The sequence below is a fragment of the Melanotaenia boesemani genome, chromosome 8, assembly GCF_017639745.1.
Source record: "Melanotaenia boesemani isolate fMelBoe1 chromosome 8, fMelBoe1.pri, whole genome shotgun sequence".
In the NCBI taxonomy this organism is placed as follows: domain Eukaryota; kingdom Metazoa; phylum Chordata; class Actinopteri; order Atheriniformes; family Melanotaeniidae; genus Melanotaenia; species Melanotaenia boesemani.
Genome location: NC_055689.1, coordinates 30,313,149 through 30,337,317, shown reverse-complemented (window position 1 = coordinate 30,337,317; position 24,169 = coordinate 30,313,149). Strand labels below are relative to the sequence as shown.

Sequence of the window (24,169 nt, the reverse complement as noted above, 5' to 3'; positions counted from 1 at the left end):
TCAAGATAAGAATAAACTCAAACCGTGAATGAATGATTGAATGAATGTTTTCTCCCCCATTCTTACAAATGTTTTCATTATGACTGGAACAGCAAAAATTAAAGCTGGTCATCAGTGATACTGGAGAACTGTTCCAATGTGGAACCATCATTATTTTGTTTTTTAGATAACTTTTTTTTTTCTTTTTTTTTCTTCCAATTTTTACTTTATTTTACATTACCTAAACATTATCTGAACACAGTTATAAAATCTTGACACTGGTTTCCAGTCAGTCACAGAATAAATTTTGTATAAATAAATAAATTTCAGAGAATATAAACCTAGCAAAGCTCTTAGATCCAAAGATGCTTGTCAACTAGTCCAGACCAGAGTCTAGACTAAACATGGAGAAGCAGCATTTAGCTGTTATGCTGCAAACAGGTGCAACAAACTGCCAGTGGAGAATAAACTTTCACCAAATGTAAACATTTTTAAATCCAGGTTAAACATATTTTTCTCATATACCTATTCATGAAATCTGCATGGTAACTTTTAACTTATCTTGCTTTTAATAATTTTAATTTATTTCATGATTTTATTATGATTTTCTGCCATTTTTTGCAGTTTTCTACTACTTTTTAATGCTTTCTTTGCACCATCTGTAATGTTTGTAATGTTTTATGTAAAGCACTTTGAACTGTCTTCTACATGATATGTACTCTACATATAAACTTGCTTGTTACTCCAACTTCAGTTTAATGATTTACCTGAGAAATAGTTTTTTGGATCTTGAGTTTTTTTTTTTTTTGTGATGAACATTTCTTCTTTTGGAAAAACTAAACTTTGGTAGAACTTTTATTTGCAATCCTGACACCCTCACCTGCCTCCTATTAATTTGTTGATTTTACAATCTTACGAGAGGTATTACTTATACGCAAGAATTCAATCAAGTTAGGACGTCATAATGAAGTGGTTGTCAGACTGCTGTGAGTCCAGTTGGACCCAGGTGCTGTCATGTAGTGCTAGAGGCAGTGCAGGTTTTTATTATTTTTTTTTTTGTAAGTCCTATGTTTAAACACAAGATCACGATTTCATCACACAATATTATTTTGGGCATTAGTGCGTGCCGCTTATTCAGTACTTAGTTGAGCCAAAGGGCTAGACCAATCTTTCTAACTCATTCTGATGAGTAGAAGAGTTAAGCTAAGTAAGTTAAGTAAAGTGCGGAAATGCTCCTTAAACAACTGAGTCTTTAGCTTGCTTTTAAAAGTGGGTAAGGACTCTATGGATTGGACGGAGTTTGGTAGATCGTTCCACCATCGGGGGACAACAGAGGAGAAGAGTCTAGCTACTGATTTTGCACCACGTTGGCAGAGCGTAACTGTCGAGAGGGAGTGTAGCTCTGGATTAAGGAGTGGAGGTAGACAGGAGCCGTTTGGGTTGTTGTTTTGTAAGCCAGAAGCAGAGCTTTGAATTTGATGTGTGCTGAAACTGGAAGCCAGTGGAGAGCGATTAGCAGCGGAGTGACATGAGCTCTTTTGGGCTGGTTGAAGACCAGACGTGCTGCTGCATTCTGGATCATCTGCAGAGGTTTAACTGAGCATGCAGGCAGGCCAGCCAGTAAGGAGTTGCAGTAGTCAATGCGTGAAATGACCAGAGCCTGAACCAGGAGCTGGGCCATGTGTTCAGTCAGGTAGGGTCTGATCCTCCTGATGCTGTAGAGAGCAAATCGGCAAGATCGAGCAACCAAAGAAACATGGTCCTTAAAGGGCAGCTGGTTGTCTACCATGACACCAAGATTCCTGTTAGAAGACATAGGCACAAGTGTGATAGAGTCGAGATGCACGCTTATCTGTGGCCGTAAAGAAGGACTGGCTGGAAAGACAATAAGCTCGGTCTTGGAAAGATTTAGCTGAAGGTGGTGATCCTTCATTCATGCGGAGATATCAGCAAAGCATGCTGATATTCGCATTGAGACGGTTGTGTCGTCAAGTGGGAAGGAAAGAAAAAGTGTCATCTGCATAGCAGTGGTAGGAGAAGCCATGAGAGCTAATGACTGCACCGAGTGAGGAGGTGTATAGTGAAAAGAGAAGAGGACCAAGCACCGAGCCCTGAGGCCCTCCTGTTGTCAGCCCATGTGATCTGGACACTCCCCCTCACCAAGATACTTTAAAGGATCTTCCTGTGAGGAAGGACATAAACCGAGACGGATCCTGAGATGCAAGCTCCGAGAGTGTGGAAAGGAGGATCTGATGGCAACAGACAGGTCCAGCAGTATAAGGATTGAGGATTGGCCAGCGGATCTGGCAAGCCGTAGGGAATCAGTAACTGACAGGAGAGCAGTTTCAGCAGTGGGACCTGACTGAAGACGGCACTCTCTAGTAGTTTAGACATGAATAGAAGCAGTGAGACCGGCCGGTGTGGGTTTCTTCAGCAGCGGGGTGACCCGAGCTTGCTTGAAGGCAGAGGGAAATACACCGAATTTAAGAGAAGAGTTAATAATTTGGGCTACTTGATAATTTTGGGTTAGTTGGAGATACTCAGAGATCGGTAAGTGTTACCATGGTTACAGCATCCTTGTACTTCGTTTTCTAGTTGGTGCTTCACAAAGCTTGCCTGTGTTTTACGAATATGTGTTTGGGATTTTTGTTAGTTTACAAACATCTGAATATGAACTGATAACAAACTAAATAATAATGATATTTTTTTAAAAAACAGAGGTGTTGTAACAAATATTGACACTATCTGTGTTTTATTGAACGTAGCAGATTTCCTATTAGCTGTGTGGGTGTTATCATTGCTATCATTGCTGCTTTTTCTTTGGAGAACGCTGATCAAAAACCTAAAATTGATGCTCTGCTTGCCCTTAATTTAGCCCAGTGTTAAACACAAAGCCTGCTCTTTCCCAATGAGAGATAAACAATGACACTGTAAATCCTTGTGAGACAGATGCGTCAGAGCTTCTTTCTAAAAACTACATCAGGTTCAGAGCAATTTTTAGAACTCTGAGTGAGGCAGAGAGACATTGAGCGTAATAGGATCCAGCATGCTGCCAGATCTGCTGTAAGTGGAATAGAATAAAAATATGGCTGCCTCTGCTCCACTCCCGGAGGAGCACTGAAGGAGCTGGTTTAATGCATCATCCTGCTCTCCCTCACTCCAGAGTTAACTCAGGATAACTGCAAGCATTTACTTCCCACGGCTGACAAATGTAGCGATGCAGACAGCCAAAAACACATGAGCTGACGTCCTACTGAGCCCTTTCCTCTCATACTGCAGTGTTCAGTTATAAAAACCAACATTACCTGGAGGCAGAAGCTTATCTTAAAATGAATTTTTTTAAAAGCAGAACCACTTGAATCAGTCAAATAAATCTTAGTATTTCTATGTGTTGAAAATTTGGGTTTTAGTATATGATGTTTTAGCAACACAAGTAATATGTCTTCAGAAGAGAGGTTTTTCTTCTGTTAAAGTATTTATAATTTACACGTTTATGTTAGATCACAGCAGTAAACTATGACTACCTAAAGAAAAGTATGTGACATCACCTGCTCATACAGCGCCAAAAAGTGGCAGCAGAAGTCTGAGCAGATCAAACCTAAACTATGTTTCTCTACTAGAAGTACAGAAGAAGACAAAGAGATCAACTAAAGCAGTTCTTGGTTTCTGCTCAGGCCACATCTGCATACAGCAGAAGTACATCAGCATCTGCTTAAAATCTTATTAAATATTAAAACTTGTTTTCTGTTTCTGTGTTTCTTTGCTAACAGGTTGCCTGTTTGACAATGAGCTGTGTTCATCGTACGAGATCTGCGTCAACGGTAAGCTGGTGAAATGTTTACTAAACAACACAATACACTATAACTGGGCGAGTTTGTTAAGTTATTATAGAGGTCCTTGGAGGCATGTTGTTGCATTTAAAAAGCATTTAGCTCTTATGGAGTGTTTTTTTTTAACATTTATTCCCACCTCATGTACTTCACAGGGAAAACAGAGATGTCTAAGACAAGTGCTGATCCATTCTGTTTTATTGACACGATTTGAAATGAAAGTACACATTCTACATTATAATGAGTGTTGGGCACAATGCTTAGTTTGGAATTAAATTACAGATACATTCAAGCAATTAGTAACAACTAAGTTCCAGGATAAATCAGCTTTTGTCATTTCATTGAGCAATTTGGTGATTTTATGGTCAGTAACACTGTAGAATAGTTTACTGTAAATCTCCTTGCTTCTCAGCGGGATCATGATTTTGTATTATAGTTTTGTGTAAGTTTGTATTCACTCATAGACATGAATCCCATGACAATATTAGACTTTCAGGTTTTTTATTAAAGCGATAGAACATACACAGTTTACAGAACATATAAATTTTAAAATCTGCACAGGTTTACATTTATTCCAGATTTCCAGAAAAAAAAACACAAATTTCAAGTTTTAAAAATTTGTAATTTTTTAAATAAACTACAGTCAAAGAAAGCCTAAAACATGTAAGCTAATCATAGAAAACAATTTTGCATACATTTTCTTTATTATTGGAACCGTTTATGGTGGCCAAAAAACTGGGCTCTCTTGATCATATCTAGTTTCCTGTAAGCTTGATTTCCTTTTGTTTTCATGTAATAGCTGATCACCAGGGTTCACCGGTTTCCAGGGAAACTCTCAGCTGTGCAGAGCTGACCTCACTTATCAGCATCTCTGCAGGATCTAAGTCAAAGCGAGAGCCAACAGGGAGATCTGTTGCATAATCTCATTTAGCATGTGAACGCTCTGTTTGGAGGTGGAGGTGGCTGTACACGGCTCACCAGCCGTCTCTGACCTTCTTCCTGACATTTCGTTATTTAAGGAGTGTTTGCTCTAAATTCATTAGCTGTGTCATTTCCTGTCTGTCACCTCCTTTTGAGATGTACTGTGTAATCATGTCTGGCAAAGGATGAAGGAATAGAAAAATAACACATTTGTCTAGTGTGGTGATAAAATCATGATGTCCACAGGGAATACTATTTTTAGTCGAGCTCAGACGGGCTCTCTGTCTGTGTTGTGACTGCCTCAGGTGACCTCGTTTCAATTTAATAAAAAAAAAAACAACAAAAAAAAAAAAAAAAACTGGGGGGGATGAAACTGATTTCATATGAACAGGTGGTGGATTTGCAGTATTAAATTTGTCTTTGGGCTTTTTGTTTTTATATAGCCCAATAATTAATTACCAAAAAGACAACTGAAGCTACTTTTACAAATGCTGGAAAATAATCAGGGTTAAGAATTTGCTGGTTAACGTAGTCTTTAAAATTGGATGTAGCATCATCATTTTCTGCTGGGGGGGTTACAACATGAAAGACTTCTATGTTTGGTGGGGTGACAGTGGCTCAGATGGTAGAGCAGATGACATTTATACACCAGTCATGTTGGCATCACTGTGTATGTGTATAATTTTTTGGTGGTGGTCGGAGAGGCCGTTGGTTCACATTGGCTGCCACGTTTCCATCAGTCTGCCCCTGGGCAGATGTGGCTACTCATGTTGCTTGCCATCACCAAGTATGAATGAGAAGTGGATGAATAATGGATCCGATGGAAGCACTTAGAGTGACAAACAATATTAAATCTAATTCATTATTCTTATTCTAGGCTCTTTACCTTCATTGGTGCAACATTCAGAATTACGCTGTTTTTCACTTCCTCACCATATAGAGATTTATCCGTATGCCGTGTTAACAGGTGCAGATGTAGACGTGTGGTAAAATGTTATCAGAGGCAGAGATCTAGAACGGTAAAGATGCTGACACACGCCCCCCGTTGTTATCCTCGGTTAAGTTGCTAATGGAGTTTCTTTGTACACAATGTTTGCAGTGGAGGTTGGTAAATGCAAAATATGGTGGCTTGTGGCAGATTGTTGCTCAGGAGGAAGAACAGTCGTCTGCCAACCTGAAAGTGGGTGGTTCGATTCCAGACTTTCCATGATGCTAAAGTGTTCTTGGGCAAGACACTAAACCCCTTGTGTGTGTGTTAGAACAAAGCACTTAGTATATACCAATAGATAATAGAAGTGATGTGTGTGTGAATGTGAGTACCGTCATGTTTGTGAGGCACTGTAGAAGCAACAGTTGGATACTTTCTGTTTCCCAGTGAAGAAAATCTAAGAAGATGAAGAACTTTTAACTCCCTCAGCTACTGTGCTAACTCAATGTGCCCACAATGTTTGTGTTAAAATGTTTTGGGGTGATACCAACACAACAGAAACATGTCGAACAGTAGGGCTGGGCGGTTAATGGAATTTTAATCGCAATTACGATCTGGGTTTTCAACGATCATAAAAATGAAATGGTCCGATTATTTTTGTCCTTCACAGTTTCCTCGCGTGCTGTTCTCAGTTGCTAATCGAGCGCCGCAGGCATTGAAGCGCTCTGGTGCAGACTCCTCCCACAGCCCCGACTGCTTTAGTTTTATTCAGCGCGAGTTGCAAACACCTCGCCAGTTATGGGCTGGACACACGGGAGGCGACGTCGCTCCTTCTCCTTCATTTTCTATCGAACTTGCGCGATGAGGAGGAAATCGCTGCCCTCCTCCAGCCAAGCGGCAGGCAACAGTCGTGCATGTGAAATTTTGCGCTCGTGCACGCAGACGTGCACACGGGGGCTTGCGATGTGACACAAGAAAATAGAAAAATGTTCCATTTTTGTGAGTCGCGACTAAATAATCCACCAGCTCCCAGAGTCACAGAGAGACAAACGTTATAAACAAACAGACATTTTTCTCATTTAACACAGCAAACAATCCGGGATTTAAGAAACTCATCAACACTTTGGACAAATGACATCACTGCCATCTCAATACCATTTTAGTGGAGTGTCTCTCCTGCCCTGTATGATGAGTGTGGTGAGGGTGTTGTAAAAGACATGGAAATAGTCCAATGTTTCGCCACCACTATGGAATTGTGGTCAAGCAGTATAGAAATGTCTCGCTACCTTTTATTGACGCGGATTTCAACGTGAAAATGAAATGTCTTCAGACTATTTTCTTTCCAGATCACACCAGGCAGAACATAGCTGCTGGTCTCAGAGAAACAATAGTTAAGGGGACCTAGTAGAAAGAAACTAGTCTGTATTACCACAGTAAACGCTTGTCACAATGACCCCCCCCCCATACAGTGAGTGAGTGAATGTAGAGCAGACCATCCACACATAGCCCTTATTTTCTGTTTATTGGCCAGTTCATCTTTGTACTGTAGCAAGCTGGGGCACTGAAAAAGGGGGGGCCCAGAAGGGCCCTCAATGCAGTTGTAATACTAACAAAATTATCTAATACTCAATGATAAACTTACAATCACGCAAACATTTTAGTTACAGTGCATTGATGTCACTAAGTTTCTTGGTTTTGGAAACATTTCTGAACACCCACCCTCCCTCTATATTTCCCTTAAATGGTTCAGTCCACCCGCTCCATCAGCTGCTCCATCAGGTGCGGAGCAGCGCAACAGACAGACAGCGAGTGGATGCTCAGATGGCAGGATTCCTCAAAAATCTGGAAGTTTAAAAGGAAAAAAAAAAAAAAAGCTGAGACTGGAGAGAGAACAGAGGGGTGGACAGTACGTCACCCAGTTCTTTCAGAGGCGATGTGGGTACGTTAGTTGGTCTGATGGAAAGCTGTGGAACATCAGCTTGTTGTCTCTTCTAAACTTTGTCCATATAAGCTAGCTCACTTTGCTCCCATACTAGCTCATATTTCTGAAGAAAACTGAATTTTATTAATTTCACAGTTGTTTTAGTCAAATAATCAACACAGGCAAGCAATTAGCAAGCGGCTCTGCTAAAAACATCATGCATGTTCCGAACAGACATGAAAGCAGCCGAAGCAGATGCTGCCAGTATCAAATGTTTCAGAGGGGGGGCCCACTTCAGTTTCTTTTCATGGGGCCCAAAATCTCTGGCAGCGCCCCTGCGCGCAAGATACAACAGCACATGAAAACATCCTTGGATGTGTGGAATAGCAGAGATTTAAGTGGGGAGTGTTGACAGCATTTACCCAAGCTTATGGACTTTTGGCCATGTTTTAAACAAATTAGTCTGACACGAACAACTACAAAAAGATGAAGGGGAAGAATGCCACTCTGCTCGATCAGCAACTTGACTTTTTTTTTTCCATGACAGAATCAGATTGCATTTACAGCCTACAAGGGTTGGCTCTACTATGCTGCAGAAAGTCATTTATAGCCAGAATGAGTGAGTTTGTCTCAGAGAGCTACATCCAGTCATTCAATACTTTTTAATATTTAACCTCTAACTTCCTGAGTTTCTAGAAAACATGAGGACTTCAGGAACATGGAAACTCAAGCTAATCTACAGCAGTTTAACTAGTGAAGGCATTTCATTATACATTCATTCCACCTAAGTGAATCAGATTCAGGCATTTAATACCCTTTATACTGACATTTTTTGCAGCATATATACCTCATTTTTAGCCTTAGCATACACCTGTCTGTGGTCACAAATATATAAATGACTGCCTGTCAAAAAATTTATATTCTATTCATGTTTTAGATGCAAAAATTATTTCAATTAATTTATTATATTCTGTTTTTGTTTGCTGGATGTACTTTTCACATATTTAAAGTTATCAAATCTTTACATGAAATGGAATAAAGCTGCAAGTTTTACTTAAAATATAACTTCATTGATCTCAGGTCTCTATTTCTAGAACTTTTTTTATAGTAAAAAAAAATAAAGATACATGAATATTAATGTGCACCAGAATGAAAAAAACAGAATGGCATATTTTTTTCATATCTTCAGCTCATTATGAGTTAATTTGAAATGTTTGCTTTAACTGCTTTAATCTTGTTGTATAATCAGTTAAATCTGTTTGGAAAGAGTTGTATAAATGAAATGATTTTTACTGCTGGTGTCCCTGCTGATTGCTCAGCCTTGCGGTGGCTTAATCAAGTTGGCTTTAATGACTTTTCCTGCTCAGGGGTGTGATGGGTCTTATTTGCTGTGTGAATTTGTCAGCAGTGCTGCACAGAAATGGCAGAGAGGTCATATAAGCACTGTTAATACTTGCACATGGGAGACAATTATCAATGTGGAGAAGAGTTAATTTGATGATCTGCTGCTGTTTGCATCCACAGCCTGCTGGAATGAATAGTTTTCAGGTAGTACATGATTGTTTGTTTAATATTTGCTCTTTTTAACTAAAAAACAAAAGACATTCAAGCTGCTGCTATACTGTAGCAGCTGCTGATCTCATACCAGTCCTCCTAAAAGCTGGTGGAGGCAAATGGCCAACCTTAGTGCATGTGGTTCTGCTGGAGTTCTCTTCATGCTGTTTATTTTCCTTCTTTATGGCCACATGCATGCATAAGATGTGGGATTGAATTTGACATGAGATTCAGGGAGAGCTTTTCATTTAGGCAGTTACTTGTTTAAACTACAGTGGCTAAAAAAAATCATATTAACAAATTTGAAAACAAATTTACATTTAAAAACCACATTTCTATTCATGAAACACTTTTGTAAGTTTGAAAATCAATTTACATTTTAGGAAACAAATTTTCAAATGACCTCATCTTGTAGTGCAAACAAAGGATTTGTAGCTCAGCTACATGTGGGGGGTCAGTGGTGGTTCTTCAGGGACTAGAACTGCATGAAACATGTTTCATGAAGTTTTTGATAACTGAACAATGTTTTTTTACAGAGTTAATTTCAGCCAGTTTACATCTTTTTCTTATTCGTGTGGATGGTCTGGAGCTTGTTAGGAAACACGTTCCATTACTTTATGCAATCTAAATTTGTTTTCTAAATGCAGTTTTGTTTTTGACTTTGTTTTTTGAAATGTAAATGTGTTTTACACTTCTCAGCCACTGTACAGAACAACATTATAACTTGATTACAGAATTTTGGACAATATATAATTGTGGAAGTTGTTTACTTTTACTGTAACATGCTTGGAGATGACTTCCTGTAAGTCAGTGCTCCATAATTAGACTGAATTGGACTGATTAGTCTGAAAATGTTGTTTACTGTCTCCAAGAAAACTGAAGGTCTGCTGAAACTGAGCTGCTTTAAATCAAAGTTAAAAAGTTTTTTATTTGTTTTGTCAAAACAAACAGTTTGTTATTTCTTCCATTGTATCTTATTTCATTCAAGTATTTATTATTCTTTTTATTTCTTTTTAAACTTTGTTTTTAATGTTCCTTTAGTGCTTCGTCTCTTCCAAGTGGACTGTGAGGAGATATTTGGTCAATCTGACAGGGTATTGAAAATACACATAGTTCAACGTATTGAATGTACATAAAGCTTTTATTTACCAAAAATAAGGAAATTTGTTTTTGGTGAATTATTTCTTTGCTCTTGACAATGAATCTTACGTGGTTGGGAAAACCAAATGAAGCCTCGTTTGGAAGGAAATGCATTTGTGGGATGAGCAGCAGAGTTGAATATGTGAGTTTCACCCATGAAAAATCTTTGCTACCAATGCCAAACATTAGACTACGTGCCACAAAAGATAAAAGTGTGGATTTTATGCAGAAATGACAGCCATTTCCCAGTATTTTGCTCCAAAGTGAATTTTAAAGATGTTTTTTCTCTGTCCTTGATTACGGTGATGTAATTTATAGACACGCTACTTCATATGGCAAGACCTTGGATTGTTTATCATTCGGTGCTCAGGTTTAATAGCAGGGATGCCCAGTGTCCCTGTTCCAGTTTTCCATAAAACTGGGACAGTCTCTGGCTGTGAGAAGTAATAAACATTCACTACATCTATAAAGCCCTTACTGGAAAGAGACCATCATATTTGGCTGCCTTTCTAGAACAAACCTGATTAGATCAAGTACCTCAGTTCTCTATGAATATTGGAAAATCAGCTTTTCATTTTTTATGCACATAACCTTTACCACGTGGTTTGGTTATTTGCATTGTGTGTCTCATTCACAATTATTCTTTTTAGTTCAAATAAATAAATTACTAACTTTAAGCAACTATAATAATAACAATAATAATAATAATGATAATAATAATAATAATAATAATAATAATAATAATAATAATGATAATAATAATAATAATAATAATAATAATAATAATAATAATAATAATAATAAACAAACAACAAACACAGTTTAGAGTTGCCATGTTTTCCCTCTCTGGTTCTAATATGAAGTCCTGTTGCCCTGCAGGTGTTGATTGGTCTCCTTAGTTTACTGTCAGAATGAAGCTCATTTACAGGAAGCTTGCTTAGCACAGAAACGCTGATTTCCAGCTGAGAAAATGGCCTCCAGCCACGCTTTCATTGGCATTAGTTAGATATCCCAAGGAGATTTAATTTCTCAACTGCCTGCAGTGAGCTGTAGATAAGCATTGTTGCTCCTGTGCTGTTCAGACAGAATAAAACACTAGAGCTCCTTGATTTGTAGATGAAAAGAAAAGACCAGGGGGACCAGTGCCAAATATCTACCTGTTTAAGGGGGTAAATATGGAGTGATCCAACACAGACTGATATTTTAACCACTTCTAACAATCAATCTGCTTTGGTTATTAAACCCTTGATATGAGAAGACTGTTATTTTTACACTGATTGTTTGAAGGTTAAAGAACCATGTAATTGTTTTTATATTATTAGCAGTAAAATTTGTGCATAATTTTATTCCATATGGCAAACTTTGCTCAGGTTAATTTGGGCTACCCTGATATTGCAGCTGACATATGCCTCACACACAGTGAACATCACACTTCATTGAAAGTAAATTAGAAAACATTCTCAATAGACATAGCGACATTTACCATGTATTTAGCAGCTTTTTAAATTTATAATAAAGCATCTAGCAACAGATTTAGCACGTTTTGAGCAAACAGATAACACACACGACACACAGGCAGAGTATTGCTCCATCACTACTAATCGAGCATCTACTGAATTAGCTATGTACATTTTCAGCGCTGTTTCTGGGGTTTGTTTCTCATACAGAGGAAATGCCATAAGTAAAGGTCTTTTTTCCCCCTTTCTTCCTAGTGTGAGTGACTGTACTGGGTGTATTTACTAGTATGTGGTCACATTTGTTTCTGCAGCTGGCCTAGACATGTAAAATCTTTTATGCCTTAACTCACACATGAACACACACCCAGAGATGTGGGCAGCCATAGTTAGCCATAACCACTGAGAAGCTGAGCTGGAAAACACTGATCTGTCACTGCCCAGTCCACATTTTTCACGGTGGTCAGTGAAGTGAACCAGTGACCTCCAGGTTCCAAGCCATCTTTTCAACCTCAAAGCCACAAGATGCCCACATGTGAACACAGAGGCATGATGTGGACTTTAAGCAACTCTCTCTACATCTACAGGAACTTATTGGATTATTTCATTCTGTGGTTGTTCGGCTGCATTTAAGGCAGACTATAAAACATGATTGTAAATTTTGATTTTATTACATTTGCACAGTTTGCCCACATTAAAATTTGGATATGAATTTTGACAAAGGTGGCAATATAATAGGTTAGGTTACCCCCTGTACTCCGCACCGTCTTGGACAAAAAGCCCTACAGTGGAGGTTACCATGGCAACCGACGGGAGAGGAGCTGGGCTCTGCTGTCTCATTACCCAACTGTGCCCTGTTTCATGTTGTTTCTAAAACATAAATCACAGTAGTCTAACACCCGAAGGCAAGGGCAGCCTGGGCTGAAGTGTATTGATTGGTTCATCACTGCTGCGGTTTTTAATTATAAGTCATGTTTTTATATAAATCTTAAAAGTATAAAGATTCACCTGAAACCTGTGAGACACCCTCTTCATAGAGAAATGTGAGATGATGAGAGATGTGTGTAGAACAAATTTAAAGTCCTCCTTCAAGACCAGAGCACAAACTCACAGATCTCAGTTTTTCTGCTGACTGATTAGACTAATTGGCCAGTGTGAGTGGTCTGATCGATTAAACATCTGACATTTGACAGTGCTTTGAAAGAAGCTCAGATAGCTCCCCATGGCTTCATAATAGAGCTACTCTGAACATGCATTTGTAGTAAACTCTACTCTAAGCAAGGCAAGTTTATTTTGTTTAGCACAATTCAACGACAGGGTGATTCAAAGTGCTCTAAAGAATACAAGAAGCATAATTTAACATTAAAAACAAAAGAAAAGGGAAAAAGAAAGAAATACTATTAATAACATAAATATTATGGCACCACGTTCCTTTGGAAAGAAAATAGTGTAAAGATTATGTATCAGTTACATAATATTACTGAGTGGTTCTTGCTTGACTTGACTTTAAGATGAGACAAAAAAAAAACTGTTACATCAACCAGTTAAAATAAAAATAGTCATTATATATTTCATGTTCCATGTAAAAAAGATGGAAAGCATTTATTTACTATGTTTACCCAAAGTTTGAACTTAGAATATGTGCTGAGATGTATAAAACAATTTGACTATAGCTGAATTTAACCTTCATGTTAATCAATATGAAGAAAAGATCACTGGGCTAAATTAATTTTAATGGACTATGTCTGTGAGATATATTGATGGCTAGCAACAGAAAACTAAGCCACTAACAGGCTTTAGATACCAACCATGCTACTGGCAAATTTGAGAAAAGTTTTATCTTCAATAGAGAATTCTTACTTTGACTGAAGTTACACACACATGTGACCTCATTTATAAAACGGTGTGTAGCAAAGATGACTACACAAAAACATAGCAACCTCAGGTGCATTGGTCCTGTCTTCTGCTCTTCCTCTGGAGCATCGTCTGCAGCTGGATAAAAGTCAGTCCGACTCGTCCTAAGTGTAGTAAGTCGCAATTACATGTTTAGTATGTTGGATTTTTGTCTGCTGTGGATGTTTCCTGATGCTTTACCGAGTTGAAGTTGCACAAAATGAAACAGGATCAGTTTGGTTGAGCTGTAGTTGCCTTTTTCTAAGACGACCTTATGTAAACTTGTGCAGGTTAGTCGCTTACTGAATGTTCCACCACAGTTCCTCTTGGGCTGGGATTTGAAAGTTTGTTGACTGGCTAGAGGATGGTGCATTGTGCTGAGTGTTTGTGTTTTGTGTGAAACTCTATCCATAAGGGTCAGACCGTCTCTCATGTTGCTGTTTAGGTTTTTTGGTGAACTGATCTCGACCTCTGATAGTCTGTCATTTAAGTCTAAAGTCTGATTATTGGTTGAAATGACTAGATTGACTTTTTTATTCAGAAATTCAATTATCTGTTAAATCTGTCCTGTTACATCTGATATCTGCTGGATCTGATTTTAAGTGTTGGCAAAGGTTTATTTATCTTTTTCAATAGTAGTTTGTTTTTTAATTGTATACCTAATCTGCTTGACATGGGTCAGTTATTGAGTTATTAAACTGGAATTTGTCCTCTTATAAAGTCCAAATTCATTTGATAAATATGGCCCGCCCGCAGCGATCAATTGTCCGCCATGGTACTCTCTCCTGACGCCAGGACTGGCAACAGTTGATGATGTTACATGAACACATAGTTATTTATTATTTACAGCAGGGGTGCCAAAGTTCAGACTTAAAGATACTATCCTGCAACTTTTAGACACATGGCTTCTCCAACACACCTGAATCAACTCTGGAGGACTAGACTTGGGCACCCCTGGTTTACAGTGATGCTAACTTAGCAATGTTGTCGCTATGTTTAGTGACTTTTCAGATTTCTGTAGCAACTTGGCTAGCAACAAGTCTGGTGACTTTTTTTGATGTTATTGAAGACTTTTAGATTCTGATGTTAAAGTGTGTATATTTTACTACTTTTTCAATTTCAAAACTACAATTTATATAAATTAGATGGAAGACCTGAAATCCTAAATCTCTCTCTTTTTTTTACAGGCTATCCTTTGCAAAACATTTTTTACATGAATTAAATATTGAAATGAACTTGGAAATAGGGCAGAGAATAAACCCACCATCTCATTAATGTAATAATATTCTGTCCTGGTGTCAGACACATTTAAAACTAAGCACGGCTGTCTGAATTGTAAAAATAATTTAATGGCATTTTTTACAGTGTTTGACTTCTACCCAGACTTCTCCCTTTAATTGTTTTACAGGTTAATGTTTCTACATTAAATGAACTTTTCCCCCAGATATTTTCAAGATAAGTTAAGAATAAGATAAGACACACTTTCTTCCTACCCATCAGGGGAAATTCAGGTGTCCATGAGCATACAGTGTTTGACATAATCAAGCTTATGCTGAAACCTTTACTCACCAACACCTGGTCTGCTGGTGAGGAAATCTGAAAGAAACCCTTTTTTCCAGCTAGTCACAACAGCTTAGGGTTTTCCAGTAGATGCCAGACATAATTGATCTTTTGGAGTGCAGTCCATGAAGCATGGACTTGCATGTCCCCTGAGGTAACAGATCCATTAAGATACTTTAATCCAGTTCATTAAGTAGAACTGAGGCTGCTGATTTCAGTCAACATCTCCCAACAGTGCCGTCTAAAAATGCACAACTGTGTAAGTTTCTTTGTTTCATCACCTCATTAAGTGAAGACTGCACCAAAATGTGTATCATCAGAATACATTATAGTGGTAGAAACAGGAAGAAATAGCTTATGTAAAGTCTTCAATCAGTCCGGTACAAGTGGAAGAATATCAGTGAAACTAGGCTGACTGATCTTGAGAATTGTTTGGCATTCTTTGCATGCTCAGCTGCCACATCAACATCTTGCCATCAATGCCGGTCCATCTCCTTCCTCCATCTTAATAAAGCTTGTGCTTCAGAAGGTAGCCCTGTGAATCCTCCTGCTGCTCTAAACCACACCATAAATCACAAGAAGACATGTCTGGCAATGAGTTATGGCCCTCGGGTAGCAAACGGGGATAAATGACACAGACTTGACGTGCATGAGTCTAATTATGAAGGATAATTCAATATGTCCAACATGGAAAACAAAGAGAAAAAATTATGCTGTAAGATAAGTTTGTGGTTTGTGGCACACAAGCACCCCAATCTTGATTTTTCTTAGTAGTCACAACTACAATTTATATATATATATATATATATATATAGACAGATAGATAGATAGATAGATAGATAGATAGATAGATAGATAGATAGATAGATAGATAGATAGATAGATAGATAGATAGATAGATAGATAGATAGATAGATAGACAGACAGACAGACAGACAGACAGATAGATAGATATGTATGTATATGCGGATAGAAATTAGTTTGTCTAACATTTGCTTACATTGCTGCTTATAGTTGCTTATAGATGTTTATTAATATGCACTGTCCCTATCAAATAAATAAAGAAATAGCCAGACTAGAAATTATGATAGTAATACTGAGAGGAAAAAAGAAATGCATTGGTGCGATTCACAAGACTCAACTTTTCCAAACCTAATTCAGTGTTTGACGTGATCGTCCATTTTCTTTCAGTTCATCACTTTCTTCAGTTTCCCTCCTCAACTACAGGATCTGCACATTGAAGAGTGATGACTGTAATTAGAACTTGCTGTTTGATTTAGATGAGCACAGTGACACAGATAGTTTGAAGAGCCAAGAACCATTTATACATGCAGATACACTGCCTGTCCCCCCAAAAAAGTCACTCACTTTTAATATTGCGTTGGACTCTCTTTAGCTTTGCTTACTGCAGCATTCCCCGCGGCATCATTTCTGCAAGCTTCTGCAAGTCACAACATTTATTTGTTTCCAGAGTTGTATACTTTTTTCTCCACGATCTTCAACTGATGAAATGAGAGTCACACTGCTGCACAAAGTCTTCTACAGAGCACCCCTTCATGAAAAGAAGGTTTAGACTGTGTGGTGGCCAATCCATACGTGAAAAAGATGTTTCTTGCCCCCGAACCAGACTCCAGAGTCCAATCATTATGCTCGCTAGCAAACTGTAGCCTTTTTTCCCCTGATTATTCTCGTTGATAAGTTTTCTTAAGGTGACACAGCTGTTTAGTCCCAATTGCTGGACTTCCTTTTGCAATTTGCATGTGGAAATACTTTTACTTTCAATATCAAACAAAATCCTAAATTCTACTTTTTTATTATTATTTTTTATTCTTGCAAATCCTTTTTTTAAATTTCAAATTAAATTTGATCACCGTTAGTTCAAGATTTTTTCAAACCACATTTCTTTCTGGTAGATGATGGTCCCCCACCATCCTTACAGTTGTAAACCCAACTTTAGTAGCTTCAGCATCTCCTTAGATGTTTTCTTTGGTCATTTTAACCCTCTGAAACAGACTAACATCTTTTCCACGACCACAGGATGCGTCTTTCGACATGTTTGTTTAAGAAATGAGAAGCCACTCACTGCATTAGTTGGGGTTTTTACAGCTGCATTAGATTTTACAGCAGTGACTAAATCAATAAGTTATGGATATCTAGGACCAGAATAATGTATTATAACCAGAAAACAAAGATTAAACTTAATTCCTGTCAAATTTTTTTAAATCTATTTCTGTTAAAGTAAACATATAATTAAGTTCTGTAAATAAGCAACCAGTCAATCAGATTGTCAAAGAAGAGATTTTCATATTTGGATAACAAATGAATGACTTCATCACTGATGATGATGATGGTATTTTCTATGTTAGCCTCACCTGTTGCAACGGTGTCAAAGATCTGGACACAAACAGTATACATAAAACAAAAGCTAAACAATAAAACTAAAGGTTTATGACGCAGCATGTTTTCAGAATCTTATGTATCAGTCAAAAAGCTTAATTTACTCTAGACGGCGAATGCAGATCAATACCTGCTGCCACCACTGCTAAAACAACTCCAGGTATTGATCGTAGCGTCTGAGAGTGCAGACAGATGTGACGTGAATTATATTTTGAGGCAAAGAAACACGACCATTCACAGGACTGCAGGCCACACACTGAAACCTGATAGACTGGTATAAAGACGATATCCATGTTAATGCAGATTTTATTACTTTTGCAAGCGATAGGTGGTTTTCTGCAGCACATCTTTATTTTCACAGCTGTTTGAGACTTACCCCACCTCATACCTCTGTGGAATAAATCCCATCTCATTAAGTACTGGTTAGCACTGCATGAAAGTACTTCAGTTTATTTCTGCCCTCTGACTCATCTTTGTAGACGCTTTCTCAACCCACAGCTTGCTTTTTTCTGAGGCAGCTTCCTGCTGGTCTTTCCCACAGCTCACATTAGCACTACCCACTGTGTGGCTTTTTAGACGGAAGTGACTGAAGGAAAGTCACAGTGATAAAAGAATACGAGTCAGTAGGAGGATGGCAAATCTGTCTGATTATTCCTCCACTCAGTCACATATTTGTTTTGTTCTGATCTTTTGTTTAGCCTCCACATCCACCAGAGGTTCCCAGCTACTTACTTTCCTGTCTCTGTCTTATCCCTGTTAGCACACCTGCGTCCTCTCCTGATCAGGATTGTTTAACCAGCAGTTTTCCCACCTGATTATCTGTTCTGTGTCTTGCTCAGTTTGTGTGTTAGAGGAAAGTTTCATTCTTGTGCTGGTTCTTGAAAATTTGCCAGAGATGCTTATTGATTTCTTGCTTGGTTGCTTGCATTATTTTCAACATTTGTAAGTAAAGCTTTTTTCTGTCTTTGTGTGTTTGGGCCTTGATTCTATTTAAATGAACACACTACATTCTGTGTATAACAATTTACCTAAAGATGGCAAAATGCTGCTTAAAATTACAGGATAAATAGCTTAAAAGTCCAGCTGATGCATACTGTTTGGAAATCCAAGAGGAAAGTTAAAGTTAAATAATCATCATAGAAGTGAGTAGGCGGCTGTTTCAGTGTGTGTGTCTTTTTCATGAGCTTCTTGTTTCTTTCCTCTTGAACTGACTTATTGACTGAACACCAACGTTTTCCTGTTTTCATTAATTTGAATACAGTTAGTCTTTTCTGTGATACTTAAATTAAACTTGCTGCAATACACCTGGTTCAAATTAAATTCTTCTCCCACAGCTTGTCAAGGTCTGTACCAGCCTCTTAACATCCCATTATCTGAGTCAGGTGTGCTGCATCATGGACATATTACACTCCTGGAGGACACTGGCTCAAGAAGTCAGCAGTTGGTGATCCTGGTTTAAGTATTAAAGGGCCCTTACTATGTTAAATTTTAGTACATTAATAAGTTTTAGCCTCTTTTTCTTCAAATACGTCGCCTGCTCTGATCTGAAAGCTGTGGATTGAAGCTATATCTGCTCGTGTCTTTGACTTGATGAGCTGCATAATGTTTGAAGCAACACTTAGTATAAATGTTTTCCAGCTTCAAACATGAAATGTGAGATCTGTGATTAGTTCTTCAGACCCATTACTTTCAAGTATATTTCTCAGTTTCTTGCAGGTGTCCTTGTTATGGCGCTTGCTTCATATGAGCACAGTTATTATAAGTGGAACTGATATAAATCATATATTGGATTAAAACTCAAATACAGTGAATTGTACTGAATTGGACTGTTTTTAAAAGTGTCTTGAGATTACTTTGTTTTAAATTGGTGCTGTATAAAGAATCTGAAATGAATACATGATATATTTGATTTTCCTCTCTTGCATCTTCTTTATAAATGTGGACACATTAATTCAGTAGTTAGATTTCCAGCAGTAAAACTGTGAAAACTGTTTTGTTAAAGAGTCACTGGAACCATCATAGCAGCCATCTGTTGCCTGTCAGTATTTTCATAATCCTTTTGACTTTTTTTTTTTTTCCAAAAAAAAGATAATATAAATTTGATTATATTTAGTATTTCTGTGAGATGAGCAAGTCAAGTGTGCAACTATCATCTGACATCACTTTTGGTTTAAAGTTTGCCAACTAGCCAATAGTCGAGCATTATTGCTAATGTGATATAAATGACCGAAGCCTGCAGTGCCAAAGCCTGAGGACATTTCAAGAACAGACTTTTCTTTAATTTTTCTTTAGATTTCTGTAAATCTGAACGGCCCTTTTTATGAACGCATGACAATCTCAAACAGCTCTATAAATCCCCTTGAAAACGAAGTCAAAGCACATGTGATTCTGCTCTAAAATACACTTTCCTATTTATAAAGAGTTACCTCAGTGTCCTAAAAAATAAAAATATGTGTGACTTGTAAAGTATGAATGTATGTTGGATTCTCTTCTGAAAATGTGTTTCTGTGTGGGCAGATGGCATGTTTGGGAGGTGTCACTCTGTTCCGGTCAAGGAGGTTTACACCTACGATGTCTCCCCATCTGTAGTGCAACGCTTCAGGATCCTCCTGGAGAAGCTGTCCAAGAGAGGTACACACACAGTTTACTCAACACATTCATGCAAAAGCACACACACTTTTCACTGAGATGGTATCATAAGTAGAAATGTCAAAGTTTTCCAGAGCTAAAAGACTTTATTTTTTATTTTTTAGTGGAGAATTTAGTATTTTCTTGATAAAACTGTCTCCACGTTATGATTTGCAGATCATACAGCAGATGAGGTAGAACAACACACACTCACTGTTTGCTTTAGTTCTTCTATGGTGAAAGAAAAAACTGATTCCTAAACACACTTTTTACGTTTCACATTGATTTTCGTTGTTAGAGGCATCTAGATGTGCCTTGTGACAGGTCTGTGGAATAAAATGTTAACTTTTATTTTCTTTATTTTGATAAATCACTGCACTGGTAAAGCTTGTACAAAAATTCCAAGTAACGTGATTTGCAGACTATATGAAGTTTGTGTTTTAGAGTTTAGTAGGAGATAACAGAGTCATGAACAGTGAAGATTAAAAGAATATACAGTTTGGGTTTTTATATTTGGATACTCCTTTTTAAAATTCTCAATTTACACCTTGATTGACGACTGACTTGTGTTAAATTGGTATAAAACAGAATTGGGGGTTTATATAGGGGTTAACACTACAACACATTTACCTGTGTTAATCCTTGTTGTAAAGGTGCAGAATTCAGGCTTTCCATCAATGTATAAAACAACACCAACACTTATTATCAGAGCAGAGAAATTCTAAAACAAAGTCTGCCTTTGTCAGACATCATGAACCTTTAAACTAAATGATCACTGTCCTGGATCATGAAACCGTGTTGACAAAAGTTGAACTTTTTCTGGTAAAATTGGGCTGATTGACTCCATGTTGTTCACGCTGGCTTTGCGTCAGCTAAATAAACTCATCTTTTTTTAAGTAGGAACCAAAAACTAGTTTGACCATCAGTTTTTGGTTTAAGGAATTATTTTTCAGCCATGTATCTACTGTTCAATGTCCATCAAAAATACTTTCAGACAGCTGATTTAAACCAGAATGCATAATAAATGTCTTAATCTGAGTAAAATTTCCCCTTATTTTGAATAAGTTTTTATATATAAAGTAACTGAAAGTGAACACAGCTTTCTTGTCTCCTGCCGTTAGTGTGTTGCACCAGAAGAGGGAGGCAGAGGCCAGCCAAACGTCCCACCAGGCAGCTGTTTCACCTACTTTCATCATCTAGCTTAGCTTTGAATGAAAAGACCTGGACTGCGGAGGGAGAAAGGGGTGGAGGGCTGCAGAGGATGTCAAAAGTACAACCAATGTTTCTGGGAATTTTTTGCTCAGCTACCTTCCTTTAGAGCTTGTTCTGGCAAACTCTGTACCCTCTGGTTTAATTTGCCAAATCGGCAGGCAGCAGGAGAGCTGCAGAAATCCTCCGATTCCACAGAGAGGTGACAAGCTAGGAGGCATTTGTCTCGGAAGTGAATACAATAATGCAAATGAGATGTTTGGCCCTGGCTTTCTGCAGAAACCAGGACAAAACTCTGAAGACGATGATGCATTTGCATTCCAGGCCACAGAAAAGTGAACAGTTCACTCTGTGTTTTTCTCTTCATAATTTAAATCTATACAAATCGTAATTGCTGTCTTTGTAATATTGCACTAAATTGTTTTTACATTATGATGTGACACCCAACATGCAGCCTGTTGAGTCCTCAGAATTCCTTCTCACCTCGCTCTAAGATGTTTTTAAGAGTTGCAGTGATTTATTGTTCAGCTTTGTTTTCGGGATTATTGTGCATAATTCATGGTGGTAAATCAAGTACTAAACTTGTGGAGGCTTGCAGTGTTGTTGCCACGGTTGCAGTTGATGTTGCTGTTGGTGGATCGGATTGTTGTTGGATGCACAGCCATAATCTAATCCAAGGATTCTTAATCATGGGGCTGTGACTCATGCTTTGGCCTCGAGTGCCACTTGGAGGACTGCAAAATAAACAACTTTGTGTTGCACCAGAGGGGGGTGGGACTGCAGAACTTATCAAGTGAGAACGCAGGAAATTACTGTTAATCATTAGAAGCTAAGTTGCAACACAACTTTTAACCACTTGGTGGCAGTAAAATTTCAGGAAGTTGTTATATAAATTTAAATAAGCAGTTTAAGATACTCAGCTAGCTACTAACCTGTAGCAAGAGCTATGAAGACAAGTAAACACATCAAACCAAGAGTGAGATAAATTAAACCATTATGATAATATTTAAATGGGGCACTTTGTTCTGGAAAAGTTGTCCACATACTGATTCTAAGTTGCTTTTTCCCCATTTTTAAATTCCTGCAGAGGGAATGCGGATAATGTCTTCCTTCAGCCACATTTACACCCTGCAACCTGTTTAATTAAAACTTCCAAACTCAACGCACCCTTTACCTTGCACCTCAGCTTGCTAACCTCCTGCTCCCGTTTCTGCAGTGGGTTTAGTCTGTGAATGGCGTAGAGCCACTTTGAATATCCTGGCAGAGCCCCCAACGTTTATTAACCTGTCGTGTCAGATGCCGTCTGTTCACCCGCTGCTAACGCCCATTTTCTCAGCCGCCAAGGCTGCCATTAAAAGCTTAGTTTTATGGCTCTTTGATGGCAAAAGCTGGCCTGACAAGCTGCACAGCTGTTAAAGAGATGCTTGTACCCGATTCCTGGCAGTTGAGCTTGTAATTCAGTTTGCAGGGATCTAAAGAAAATGTCTGGACGCTGAAATGTTCTGTGACGAGCTGAGCTGGCATAATTAGATTGTATTCTGATCAAGGCATTCATTTGATAGAAAATGTTAGTATCATTGGCAGTGGTAGTGTCTCGTTCTGAGGTTTATTCCAGGACACCTTCTGGTCATTCTGTGCGGCTGCTTACAGATCTGAAAGGTTGCATTTTTATCTCCTTTATTAAGCAACATTAGTGTTTGGACACTACTGGAATGTGCAGCTTTTAATATAAAACTCAAGCCTTAACAAGGGATTCAGCTTTGATTTAAGGTTATTAAACACTGAATCAGACAGAAGATGTATGGTGGATTTTAACAGAATGAGTTTAACAGAAAGTTGCAAAACTATAAAGAACATGCATCAGACTTGGTCTGCAAACTAATTAGGAGTGAATAGAATAAGCCTTGCACTGGTGTGGTGTAGGCACATTTACAAAAGTAGGAGTTCAGGAAGAAGACCAAGAGGGCAGTTACCCCAACCATGCAGGAAAGCATGATTGAAGTAGACCTGCTAATGATCATTTTCATCTTCAGTACCACTAGATTAGCTTTGATTAGTTGAGGCCAAGACTTGCAATTTTGGCATCAACCCCTAAAATGGTTCCAATCTGTTTGTCTTGTTTGGGGAGAAAAAAAATCATAAAGATGCCAGAAGCTGTGGACAAGGAAAGAGGTGGTCTTCAAAACTATCTGCCGTTGTTTATGGCATCTGGTGTTGCATCTGGTGTTATAATGGCTCAAAAAGTAAGACTGAATTCACTGTGGCTACTCTAAAAAACAATAATAAAATAATTTCTGACCTGCATGACGATGTTCGCCGGCTCTCTGCGGAGTTACAGGAGAAAGAAGGACTTATTTCCAAACTTATGGACGTGGCATGTAGTCAGCACAAGCGCCTGGCCTCGCTCAGCGCTGCCTACTATGACACAGTTGTTTGGGATCGATCCACTGGTCCACGGCCCTCTTCGTGCTCAACTCCAAAGCAGCAGTTGGATGAAGAGGTTATCGTCCGCGGGAGTAGGAGGAGATTGGTCGGGGTTTGGAATCCCGGCTTGAGCCTCTCCAATCGCTACACGGCCCTTGCCACGGACTCACCGGTTTCCCCAGCTGCTGCTCCAGCGGCACAGGTGCTTCCCGACCTGGAGTCCTCCTTGGAGTTCCCGGCTCTGTCGAGAAGTGATCCTGGCTGTCCACAGGTTCCGACTGCGGGTGTACCTCGTAGTGTTACTTCGCCAGATCTGGGTGATATACCGCCA

The 24,169-nt window shown here is 38.5% G+C and overlaps 1 protein-coding gene and 1 long non-coding RNA gene across 3 annotated transcripts in view; one reads left to right on the top strand and one right to left on the bottom strand.

The window, feature by feature from the left end:
- The window catches only part of LOC121643841 (receptor-type tyrosine-protein phosphatase N2-like), a 252,573-nt gene that overhangs the window by 16,805 nt on the left and 211,599 nt on the right, over positions 1-24,169 (top strand). For both annotated transcript variants that reach the window (XM_041991400.1, XM_041991399.1), the window contains exons 2-3: positions 3,750-3,800; positions 20,095-20,208. In XM_041991400.1, coding sequence (XP_041847334.1) covers positions 3,750-3,800; positions 20,095-20,208 — 165 coding nt within the window. The remainder of the gene's footprint in view (positions 1-3,749; positions 3,801-20,094; positions 20,209-24,169) is intronic.
- On the bottom strand, positions 9,297-24,124 carry LOC121643845. Its single transcript, XR_006011178.1, has 3 exons — positions 23,714-24,124; positions 17,601-17,605; positions 9,297-9,309 (listed from the first exon to the last, which is right to left on the bottom strand). It is a non-coding gene; the product is annotated as an uncharacterized LOC121643845 (long non-coding RNA).